Genomic DNA, 13096 nt, shown 5'->3' on the forward strand with positions numbered 1-13096 from the left:
GCTTCTTTCCTCCACAGGCTAATAGCTCCCCTCATTTCCCTTCTCAACTAGAGTCTGTCTGTTCTTCCCGTCCAGTGGTTTCAAGATGTTGCTTTTTGTACTTTATAGAGATTATTTAGAGTCTCTTTTTGTAGGGAGTCATATGGTAAGGTCTTTTTCTTTTCTTTTCAGATGGCATACTGGGGATTGAACTCAGGGGCACTTGATCCCTGAGCCACATCCCCACCCTATTTTGTATTTTATTTAGAGACAGGGTCTCACTGAGTTGCTTAGTGTCGCACTGTTGCTGGGAATGGCTTTGAACCCTCCATTATAGGTGTGTGCCACCACACCGGGCAGGAGGGTGTTTTTCTATCATCACCTGATGAATATGATCTCCGCAAATTAGCATGATAATATCTGTAATTATAAGACTTCTTTGGATGCTGATATGGTCTCAAGGTAGTATATGGTAGATCAATAGCAGTCCACAATAATTCAGGAAAGAAAGACCATTGAGAGAAGAAGTACCTGATGTAGCTTGGTTTATTAAAAAAATATTGAGTACGTTTAGAAGACTCTGAAAATAAGAAATCCAGATCTCATTTCATCACCTAGAATTATAAACTTCTTAACAGATTTAATAGGCCCAAACATCTGGAACTTACTTAATCTAACCCTTGGGTATAAAATATTCTATATCATCTTTAATTTTTTATATTTTCAGAGAATGGGATTTTACTAGGTTTTTCAATAGTGTGCCCCAGCATTATACACTTACATATTGCCTGCTAACTCTCCTGGGATGAAAAGAAACAGAAGGGTACTCTTTCCTTCCTGATCCCTTATTTCTCAAGACTGTCAAGCACAGATACTGAACCTGTTTCCCCACAGGATCATTAAAAATACAACCATGGATTCCGGCTCCCGGAACTGAGCCCGCGGGGGCTGCTTCTTGGAGCCTACACTTATAGGAGCTTACACCGAGCACGGAGCGGCCGAGTTCCGGCTCCCGGAACTTCCCTGGACCGGGGCTAGGAGCCCGCGGAAACTGTGTCTCGGTCCGGGTCCTGCTGAGGGCAGGTCAGGACTCACCCATTGCTTGGGTTGCCTGGCAAGGGGAACGAAATGCTGCCATTCGCATAGGATACCAACATGGCAGAGATCTGATGTCAGCAGAAAGCGGTGGAGGAGAGATCTTCATCAATACCAGCGGTGACATAAGCAGTTGGTCTTCTGGTAAGGGGGGTGAGGCTCAGTCACCCGAGTCTCCTCAATTTGTCCTCGAGCCGGAGGGAAGGAGCCGGGCCGCCGCCAGCCCCCGGAGCAGGCCCAGCGGCTCGCCAGCGTGGTGACCGCGTGACCCCAATTGGAGAGGGGGCGGAGCGGAGCCGCCACCCACACCCGCCAGGTGGGCAGACCCACGACCCAGTAGTACATGGGCGTGGTAGGAGGGGCAGGGCAGAGCCGCCCTTCGCGCTTGCAAGGTAAACAGACCTGTGACAGCCTGGCGGGTCAGGCCCAGTGGCCTGCCAGTGTGGTACACACGTCACCCCAACTCGAGTAGGGGCAGAGCAGATCCTTATCCCACGCCCGGATCAGGCCCTGCCGGTGTGGTGGTCACGTGACCCCAATTGGAGTGGGGGTGGAGCGGAACCGCCACCCGTGCCCGCAGGGTGAGCAGACCAGTGATCAACCTGCAGATCAGGCCCAGGGGTCCGCAGGCGTGGTAGGAGGGGCAGGGCAGATCCGCCGCCCGCGCCTTCAAGGTAGGCAGACCTACAACAGACCGGCGGATCAGGCCCAGGAGCCTGCCGGCGGGGTACAAACACCACCCTAATTGGAGTAGTGACAGAGCAGAGTCGCCTCCCTTGCCAGGAACAGACCCAGCATCCTGCAGGCGGGGTAGTCACGACACCCCAATTGGAGTAGGGGCAAAGCAGAGCCTCCACTCGTGCCCGAAAGGTGGGCAGATCTGCGACCGACCAGCAGGACAGGCCCAGTGGCCTGCTGGTACGACAGACACGTCACCCCAATTGGAGTAGGGGCAGAACAGAGCCGCCACCAGCTCCCAGAACAGGCCCAGTGACCTGCCGGCGTGGTAGCCACGACACCCCAATTGGAATAAGGAGAGAGCAGAGCCGCCGCCCGCACCTGCAGGAAAGATACGCAAGCAGTATGAAAAGACAAGGAAAGAAAGGACCACAAGCAATGCAGGTCAACGCAACTTTAGAAGAGGTAACAGCTGCAGCAGATGGAATGTCAGATAAAGAATTCAGGATATACATGCTTCAGATGATCTGGAGTATCAAGGAAGACATTAAACAGCAAAATCAGACAATGAAAGATCACTTCGACAACGAATTACGCAAACAAATCCAGGAAGCAAAGGATCAACTATACAGGGAGATAGAGGTTATAAAAAACAAGCAATCAGAAATCCTAGAAATGCAGGAAGCAATAAACCAACTTAAAAACTCAATGGAGAATACTACCAACAGAGTAGAACACTTAGAAGATAGAACATCAGACAATGAAGACAAAGTATTTCAACTGGAAAAGAACATAGACAGCTCAGCAAGACTGTTAAGAAACCATGAGCAGAACATCCAAGAAATATGGGATAACATTAAGAGACCAAACTTAAGAGTCATTGGGATACAGGAAGGTACAGAGCTCCAAACCAAAGGAATGAGCAGTCTATTCCATGAAATAATACAAGAAAACTTCCCAGACTTGAAGAATGAGACAGAATCCCAAATCCTAGAAGCCTACAGGACGCCGAATGTGCAAAATCATAAGAGATCCACACCTAGACACATTATAATGAAGATGCCCAACATACAGAATAAGGAGAGAATTTTAAAAGCTACAAGAGAAAGGAAGCAGATTACATTTAGGGGCAAGCCAATCAGGATAACAGCTGATCTTTCAACACAGACTCTGAAAGCTAGAAGATCCTGGAATAACATATTTCAAACACTGAAAGATAATGGGTTCCAACCAAGAATTGTGTATCCAGCGAAATTAAGCTTCAGGATGGAGAATGAAATTAAAACCTTCCACGATAAACAAAAGTTTAAAGAATTCGCAGCTAGAAAACCATCTCTTCAAAACATCCTAGCCAAAGTATTACAGGAAGAGGAAATGGAAAATAACAATGAAAACCAACAGTGGGAGGTAGGACAGTAAAGGGGGGGGGAAATAATCAAAGAGGAAAACAAACAATGTTTAGTAACAGAAATAAACAAATATGGCTGGAAGAACAACCCATATCTCAATAATAACCCTAAATGTTAATGGCTTAAACTCACCAATTAAGAGACACAGGCTAGTAGAATGGATCACAAAACAAGATCCAACAATATGCTGCCTACAGGAGACGCATTTGATAGGAAAAGACATACATAGGCTGAAGGTGAAAGGTTGGGAAAAATCATATCACTCATATGGACTTCGGAAACAAGCAGGCGTGTCCATACTCATATCAAATAAAATAGATTTCAAGCCAAAGTTAATCAAAAGAGATAAAGAGGGACACTACATACTGCTTAAGGGAACCATACACCAACAAGACATAACAATCATAAATATTTATGCCCCAAACAATGGTGCAGCTATGTTCGTCAAACAAACTCTTCTCAAGTTCAAGAGTCTAATAGACCACCACACCATAATCATGGGAGACTTCAACACACCTCTCTCGCCACTGGACAGATCTTCCAAACAAAAGTTGAATAAGGAAACTATAGAACTCAATAACACTATTAATAACCTAGACCTAATTGACATATATAGAGTATACCACCCAACATCAAGCAGTTACACTTTTTTCTCAGCAGCACATGGATCCTTCTCAAAAATAGATCATATATTATGTCACAGGGCAACTCTTAGACAATATAAAGGAGTAGAGATATTACCATGCATCTTATCTGATCATAATGGAATGAAACTGAAAATCAACGATAAAAGAAGGAAGGAAAAAGCATACATCAATTGGAGAATGAACAATAGGTTACTGAATGATCAATGGGTTATAGAAGACATCAAGGAGGAAATTAAAAAATTCTTAGAGATAAATGAAAACACAGACACAACATATCGGAATCTATGGGACACATTGAAAGCAGTTCTAAGAGGAAAATTCATTGCTTGGAGTTCATTCCTTAAAAAAAGAAAAAACCAACAAATAAATGATCTCATACTTCATCTCAAAATCCTTGAAAAAGAAGAGCAAAACAACAGCAAAAGAAGTAGAAGGCAAGAAATAATTAAAATCAGAGCTGAAATTAATGAAATCGAAACAAAAGAAACAATTGAAAAAATTGACAAAACTAAAAGTTGGTTCTTTGAAAAAATAAACAAAATCGACAGACCCTTAGCGATGCTAGTGAAGAGAAGAAGAGAGAGAACTCAAATTACTAGCATACGGGATGAAAAAGGCAATATCACAACAGACACTTCAGAAATACAGAAGATAATCAAAAACTATTTTGAATCCTTATACTCCAATAAATTAGAAGATAGTGAAGGCATAGATAAATTTCTTAAGTCATATGATCTGCCCAGATTGAGTCAGGAGGATATAGAAAACCTAAACAGACCAATATCAATTGAGGAGATAGAAGAAACCATAAAAAGACTACCAACTAAGAAAAGCCCAGGTCCCGATGGGTATACAGCAGAATTTTACAAAACCTTTAAAGAAGAACTAATACCAATACTTTTCAAGCTACTTCAGGAAATAGAAAAGGAGGGAGAACTTCGAAATTCATTCTATGAGGCCAACATCACCCTGATACCTAAACCAGACAAAGACACTTCAAAGAAAGAAAACTACAGACCAATATCTCTAATGAACCTAGATGCAAAAATCCTCAATAAAATTCTGGCGAATCGGATACAAAAACATATAAAAAAAATTGTACACCATGATCAAGTAGGATTCATCCCTGGGATGCAAGGCTGGTTCAATATACGGAAATCAATAAATGTTATTCACCACATCAATAGACTTAAAAATAAGAACCATATGATCATCTCGATAGATGCGGAAAAAGCATTTGACAAAGTACAGCATCCCTTTATGTTCAAAACTCTAGAAAAACTAGGGATAACAGGAACATACCTCAATATTGTAAAAGCAATCTATGCTAAGCCTCAGGCTAGCATTATTCTGAATGGAGAAAAACTGAAGGCATTCCCTCTAAAATCTGGAACAAGACAGGGATGCCCTCTCTCTCCACTTCTCTTCAACATAGTTCTCGAAACACTGGCCAGAGCAATTAGACAGACGAAAGAAATTAAAGGCATAAAAATAGGAAAAGAAGAAATTAAATTATCACTATTTGCAGATGATATGATTCTATATCTAGCAGACCCAAAAGGCTCTACAAAGAAACTATTAGAGCTAATAAATGAATTCAGCAAAGTGGCAGGATTTAAAATCAACACGCATAAATCAAAGGCATTCCTGTATATCAGCGACAAATCCTCTGAAATGGAAATGAGGACAACCACTCCATTCAAAATATCTTCAAAAAAAATAAAATACTTGGGAATCAACCTAACAAAAGAGGTGAAAGACTTATACAATGAAAACTACAGAACCCTAAAGAGAGAAATAGAAGAAGATCTTAGAAGATGGAAAAATATACCCTGTTCATGGATAGGCAGAACTAACATCATCAAAATGGCGATATTACCAAAAGTTCTCTATAGGTTTAATGCAATGCCAATCAAAATCCCAATGGCAGTTCTTGTAGAAATAGAGAAAGCAATCATGAAATTCATATGGAAAAATAAAAGACCCAGAATAGCAAAAACAATGCTAAGCAAGAAGTGTGAATCAGGCGGTATAGCGATACCAGACTTCAAACTATACTACAGAGCAATAGTAACAAAAACAGCATGGTACTGGTACCAAAACAGGCGTGTGGACCAATGGTACAGAATAGAGGACACAGAAACCAATCCACAAAACTACAACTATCTTATATTTGATAAAGGGGCTAAAAGCATGCAATGGAGGAAGGATAGCATCTTCAACAAATGGTGCTGGGAAAACTGGAAATCCATATGCAACAAAATGAAACTGAATCCCTTTCTCTCGCCATGCACAAAAGTGAATTCAAAATGGATCAAGGAACTTGATATCAAATCAGAGACACGCCGTCTGATAGAAGAAAAAGTTGGCTACGATCTACATTCGGTGGGGTCGGGCTCCAAATTCCTCAATAGGACACCCATAGCACAAAAGTTAATAACTAGAATCAACAAATGGGACTTACTCAAACTAAGAAGTTTTTTCTCAGCAAAAGAAACAATAAGAGAGGTAAATAGGGAGCCTACATCCTGGGAACAAATCTTTACTCCTCACACTTCAGATAGAGCCCTAATATCCAGAGTATACAAAGAACTCAAAAAATTAGACAATAAGAGAACAAACAACCCAATCAACAAATGGGCCAAGGACCTGAACAGACACTTCTCAGAGGAGGACATACAGTCAATCAACAAGTACATGAAAAAATGCTCAACATCTCTAGCTGTCAGAGAAATGCAAATCAAAACCACCCTAAGATACCATCTCACTCCAGTAAGATTGGCAGCCATTAGGAAGTCAAACAACAACAAGTGCTGGCGAGGATGTGGGGAAAAGGGTACACTTGTACATTGCTGGTGGGACTGCAGATTGGTGCAGCCAATTTGGAAAGCAGTATGGAGATTTCTTGGAAAGCTGGGAATGGAGCCACCATTTGACCCAGCTATTCCCCTTCTTGGTCTATTCCCTAAAGACCTAAAAAGAGCATGCTACAGGGACACTGCTACATCGATGTTCATAGCAGCACAGTTCACAATAGCAAGACTGTGGAACCAACCTAGATGCCCTTCAATAGACGAATGGATAAAAAAAAATGTGGCATTTATACACAATGGAGTATTACTCTGCATTAAAAAATGACAAAATCATAGAATTTACAGGGAAATGGATGGCATTAGAGCAGATTATGCTAAGTGAAGCTAGCCAATCCCTAAAAAACAAATGCCAAATGTCTTCTTTGATATAAGGAAAGTAACTAAGAACAGAGTAGGGACGAAGAACAGGAGAAGAAGATTAACATTTAACAGGGATGAGAGGTGGGAGGGAAAGGGAGAGAGAAGGTAAATTGCACGGTAATGGAAGGAGACCCTCAGGGTTATACAGTGGAGGGGGTAGAGAGAGAGGAGGGGAGGGGAGGGGAGAGGTGGGGAGGGGGGAGGGTGGATGATGGGAAAGGCAGCGGAGCACAACAGACACTAGTATGGCAATTTGTAAATCAATGGATGTGTAACTGATGTGAATCTGCAATCTGTGTATGGGGTGAAGGTGGGAGTTCATAACCCACTAGAATCAAAGTGTGGAATATGATATGTCAAGAAATTTGTAATGTTTTGAACAACCCACAATAAAAAATTAAAAAAAAAAAAAAAAAAAAAAAATCATATATTATTGAAAAATGATTACCATTGTTAATTACTTTGAATACAGAAAAACGTGCATTTATTTAAACTGCTTTGACGATTTTCTTCCAAATTGATATATTTTTAATGATAATTCATACAGTGACAAAAATGAATTAATTCCCTTCTATCTTTCAACTTGTAATTTCTTGTGACTTGCCCAATACTGTCAATGAAAATGCCATCTGACCAGGATTCAAGACTTAAAATCATGTACTGTTTTTTCTCCCTCACTTTTTGTTTTGTTCAGATTCCAGTAGAACTAAAATAAGCCATTCAAACTTGAATTTATCCCAGGCATTTGCTATTATCTGTTGATATCATTTAGAAATACTCCCAAGTAGAAATATTCCCTTATGTTGATGGCTCTCTAGTCCTCATCTACATTGTGCCTTCTCACTTTATTACCTTTCTTTTAGAGACAGCCTTTCCAGCTAAATAAACTATTACAATGTCCAATTTAATTTTTGTTATAGTTTAACATTAAGATTCTCTCCGGCTCAATAGTTCTATTCTTATTTCCTATTTACAACACTCTTTAAACTGACTTTCCTGCTTCTAGACTTGAACTCCTCCAGACTAGTATTCACATGCATCCAGAAGCTTAAATTTATTCATAGCACTCTACCACTTAAGGTCTGGCTCAAATTCCCCACTTCTACAGGATATATTTCAGATTCTTCAGGACGGCCTTCAGAGCCCACCATGATCTGACTTTTACTTCCTTTCTAGTCCTCACTAAACTTGAGTACCTTTTCTTCCTGCCTCACTTTGCATCGTACACTCCAGACATGATCATTTACTTCTAGAGAGCCCAGACAGCTTCACTAATTTCCTTTTCTTTTCCTGCAATATTATTCTGTTTATCTTGCAAATGTAAACTCAAATTCCAGTTTCTTTGAAATGTTTCCTAGTCTACCTTCCTACTTGAAGGCTGGACTTCTTTCAAAGGACCTGTAACACATTAAAGCATTAGCAGGTGTATTAAAAGTTCATGTGGCAGAAATTACACACTAACTCCCTCAGTCTTCACATACTTTCTGACCTGTCTTGTTAAAGACATTGGAAACAAGAAACTGTGTTAGATGCTTTAGATGTGTAAAAGTCTCCACCAACTAGACTATCTTATGAGAACTCAGAAGTCAAATGTTTTCTTTTTCCTTTCCTTTCCCTGTCCTTACCCTTCTTCCCTATCTTCCTCTTTAAAAAAAACTATTTTGCTAATAGCATGCAGGGTGTGGGATGTGAGTATTTAGATTCAATGACCAGCCTCAACATTCTACCTTAAGGAAGCCATCCTCATGCGTAACTGGAGACAATGTAGCAGTGCATCAGTAGAGTGCTGCCCTCTGTCCTGCAGCTTCATGATGTGAGCCTGAATTCAATAGTCGGGTGATGGGCCACTAATTTTGGCTCTTCAATGCCTCCCAGAGTTTTTAGAGATGCCTATTTCCCTGTGGTACATATCTTGTGTCTGACATGCCTGAGATGGTTTAGGTTTCCTACCCTGAAGTCTGATTCAGTTTGCTTCATTTAAACTGTAACTGCTTTGAAAATAGGAATAAGGTTTTTTTAAAATTATAGGGTTGATAAACTATAGTTGTATGTATTTATGGGGTACAAAAGGTATTTTTGAACACAATGTGGAATGATTAAATCAAACTAATTAACATATCACATTTAACTTTTTTGTGATGAGAACATTTGAAACTAAACTCAGTGATGTTGAAATATAGAGTATTGTGTTATTTGTATTCATCATGTTGTGCAATTGATCCAAAAAAATCATATGTATTCGTCTAACAGGCTTTGTACACTTATTTATTATCTCTATCCACCCTCCTCCCAACATGTATAAACCATAATTTTTATTCTCTGGTTCTATGAGCACGATTGTTTTAGATTCCATATATAAATGATAACATATGGTAAAAAAAAAAAAAAAAAAAAATACAACCATGTTCTTCCTTAAATTATTAGGGGCGGGGACTAAGGGCTTAGCTTAGTGCTAGAACACTTACCTAGCACATGGGCTGCCCTGAGTTTAATCCCCAACACACACACACACACACACACACACACACACAATTACACACACACAATTATTATGGGGGAAAATTAAGTATCACCTCACTTGATGTTTCCCCTAGGTCAACAACACTGTATGAATATGTTCTCAAGGATTTACAGCACTGATGAGGAATTTTTATTGTGATATTGATGAAAAGACTATGAAACCTTGCTGAGTCTTGATCTGAATGTTTGTTAGAGTGGTGTGTTTAATTTGTGAAAATTTTATCCGTCACTTGAAATATTCACTTTTGTATATAATACAATTTTGTTTCTTTGTTTCATACCAGGGATTGAATCAGTAGGCACTTACCCATTGAGCCACATCCCCAAACTTTTTATTTTTTTCTTTTGTGACAGGGTCTCACTAAGTTGCTTACTGGCTTTGAACTCACAATCCTCCTGCCTTGGCCTCCTGAGCCACTGGAATGACAAAAGTGCCAACTACACCCAGCTTTTTCATATATTTTATAATATATAATATATATATATATGCATATATATATATTATATATATAAAATACTTCAAGTTTTAAAAAAAAGTCTGTGAAAGCTTATCATGTCCCTTCTCTATAATGTCAATTATTCCCAGAGGAATACACACATATCCTGTTTGTATGGCATGACTTATTACACAAAGTTATCCACTACCACTATAGTATTTGTACAATTAAAAAGTAACATAAAATCCAAACATTAGCAATATATAACTAAAAGTCCTCTGGTTTCATCTCCTAGAAAGATTACAATTAGAACTGAAATTCAGAGGCTTATGGCTTCTACATCATCCCATCATAAATAAATTATACTCTTTTCCAAACTTTGAGCATCTCATTTTTTTCTTCAAAAATTTTCAAAATTAAAGTAATATATTCAGAATCTTTGAATTCCAGTAATTGAGCTAAAAAGGCTTGAACACAACAATTTTTGAAAAGGTAAACGTCTATTACTTTTTCTACACAAGTTTTCAGAGCCCTCATTTTTGTAAACTCACAGAGAATGTTGTATAATTATGTCCTGATGGAAATAAAGTTAATTATCTGAAAGAAAAAAGAGCCAGGTACAGTGGTGCATGCCTATAATCCCAGCAACTCAGGAGGCTGAGGCAGAAGAATCGCAAATTTAAGGCTAGACAAAGAAACCTAGTGAGACCCTGTCTCAAAATAAAAAACAGAAAGGGCTGGGCTCAGTGGTAAAGTGTCCCTGGGAACAACCTCCAATACCAAAAAATAATAAAAAAAATAATAGTAATAATAGCCTTTTTCACATGATAAAGTAATAACCTAATCTCAATTCCTGAAGGAGGGGACAGAGTTTCTGAAAAGTACTTATTTTTTTAATCAATTCATTGATTTTTGCTATTTTAGTTTAATGCCCCAGATTCCAAAAGTTTTAACTACTCCTTTTCTTATCAAATGGAAATCTGTCCTACAAGGAGTTACCAAATCCAGTAATGGCAATGTCATATTTTTCTACGAATTTTCTTTACTTCTCTCTCCATCCAATGGCTATGTGACAATACAAGAAAAGACTAGGAAACAGACTCTCAATCATTTAATATCCAGAACATCAAAAAATTAAAACTAAGGTTACCATACATATTAGGATTGTAACGTAAGAAGTCTTAATTTTCTATTATTTCTATAAATTGATATAAATTAAAAAGATATATGCAGGTGGAGTCTAATCTCAAATGCTTCATTTGAGAAGTGTTTCAAATTTTGGAGTTTTTTTTGATTTTGGAATGTTTGCATAGACGTTACTGGTTGAACACCCCTAATCTGAAAATCCAAAATCTGAAAATGCTACAAAACTTGAGAAACTTTTTGTTGTTGGAGCTCAACTTGTATATGCTTAGCATGTAACACAGTTTCAAAAGAAATGAGCTATTAGTCTAAAAATCTGATGATTCACAAAGTATAATCCAACTACGCAGATTTCATAGTAGTATAACAGAACTGCAAATAAATACTTTAAAATTAGTACACAGAAAATGTCACTTTTATTAAAACAAAATATTTATCAAAACCTTGCATGCTATAAATAGAAGACTTAGAGAATATGATTTGCATTGCTATAATGCCTTAAACAATACCTATAATTGAACTATGATGTAGATTTTTTTGTATTATCTTTAATAATGGGACAAAATGACTCCTACTAAATTGAACAGGAAAAATGTTCTTTTAAATCATATAAATAGCACAATCTCAAATTCTTAATTTTGTTGAAATTTAAGAGCATTTACGTTGTCAATCATAACACATATTTTAATAAATTACCTAACTACTTTAAAGACTTCTTTTTTACTTTAAAGTGCCATGTTTTAAGAGAAACTACTCCAAAATAAATCACTATTTTAGATGCTCTGGGGAGCTTAAAGAAAATTTCATTCTAATATTCCACTTGATTCCTGAGCTATCTATATACACTGAAATAACATTATTCATGAAATTGCATATTTGCTTTTAAAGTAGATGTTAAGAAATATGTCTCACTAATAGATACTTTTGTTATCCGTATACATATAAAGATTTTTAATTATTTTAGCTAGTTACTTACTGAGAGCCATGCAAGGGATTCCATGATTCGATGTTCACATCGTTCTAAATGTTTTATCATTTCTCTTGTCAAGTTGGCTTCTGCTTTGATAAAACTTTCAATCACTTTGTAAAAATCAAAGGCTTTTAAATTAAGTACATTCAGAATCCATGGGAAGGACAAATCTGTTCCAGAATCAAGATTCTGAGATGTACTTCCTAAAAATGAAAGAAAAAATGTATAGATATGAAATGTTAAGACCTGAACCAAGTATTTTTATTCGGAAGGTCTTATCAAACAAAGAATTAAATAATTTGTATTTAGAGCAGAATTTTTTATTCTAGAGTCTATAGGCTCCCAAATTTTTGAGTGTATGTGCATGTATGTTTTTTCTTGAGAAATGGCTCATAGCTTACATCAAGTTTTCAAAGGTTTAAATACTCTAAACTCCTATCAGGGACAGGTTTATTATTTTATCAGCAATTCATAAGCATATACATTTCAATTCTCTCATTAATCCTTGGTGGAGAGTAGAAAAGAAGCTTTAAGATTTGCTAATTTAATTCATTAGTTTGAAAATGGAATCTCTTTAAAATGTGCATTTAAGGTTATTAATGAGGATTAACAGTTTTCCATATGTGTTTATTAATTCAAGTTCCTCCTTTTTAAATTGTGTACTTGTATCCTTAAATAAATGTTCCTCTTCTGTTTCTGCAACAAAAACTTTTTTAACACTTGCAACACTATCTACAAAATAATATATTTAAAATTATATTTTAAAAACACTGTTATTGGCGCTTGTTTTGTTTATCAATAAATTATTGATTTTTCATAATTTGCTTAAAACCAGGCACCAATTAAGAAAGCGTTGAAGCTCTGGTGGATCCCAGCTCTAACCTGTGGTCTAGTGATCAAAGCATTGTTATAACAATGCTTTCAATTATTACTGTCTACTCTTTAAAAACTGCTTTGGCACTTTACAATCTTACAGATTTTTTAA

At 37.6% G+C, this 13096-nt stretch overlaps 1 protein-coding gene across 3 annotated transcripts in view; it reads right to left on the bottom strand.

Annotated features, from left to right (window-relative positions):
* Positions 1–13096, bottom strand: part of Rb1 (RB transcriptional corepressor 1) — a 161080-nt gene that overhangs the window by 82017 nt on the left and 65967 nt on the right. For all 3 annotated transcript variants that reach the window (XM_046454007.2, XM_058582572.1, XM_058582571.1), the window contains one exon: positions 12118–12314. In XM_046454007.2, the coding sequence (XP_046309963.1) occupies positions 12118–12314 (197 nt within the window). The remainder of the gene's footprint in view (positions 1–12117; positions 12315–13096) is intronic.

This window comes from Marmota monax, unplaced genomic scaffold, assembly GCF_021218885.2.
Source record: "Marmota monax isolate L192 unplaced genomic scaffold, Marmota_monax_Labrador192_F-V1.1 WCK01_AAM20220418_F8-fsc00011, whole genome shotgun sequence".
Lineage (NCBI taxonomy): Eukaryota > Metazoa > Chordata > Mammalia > Rodentia > Sciuridae > Marmota > Marmota monax.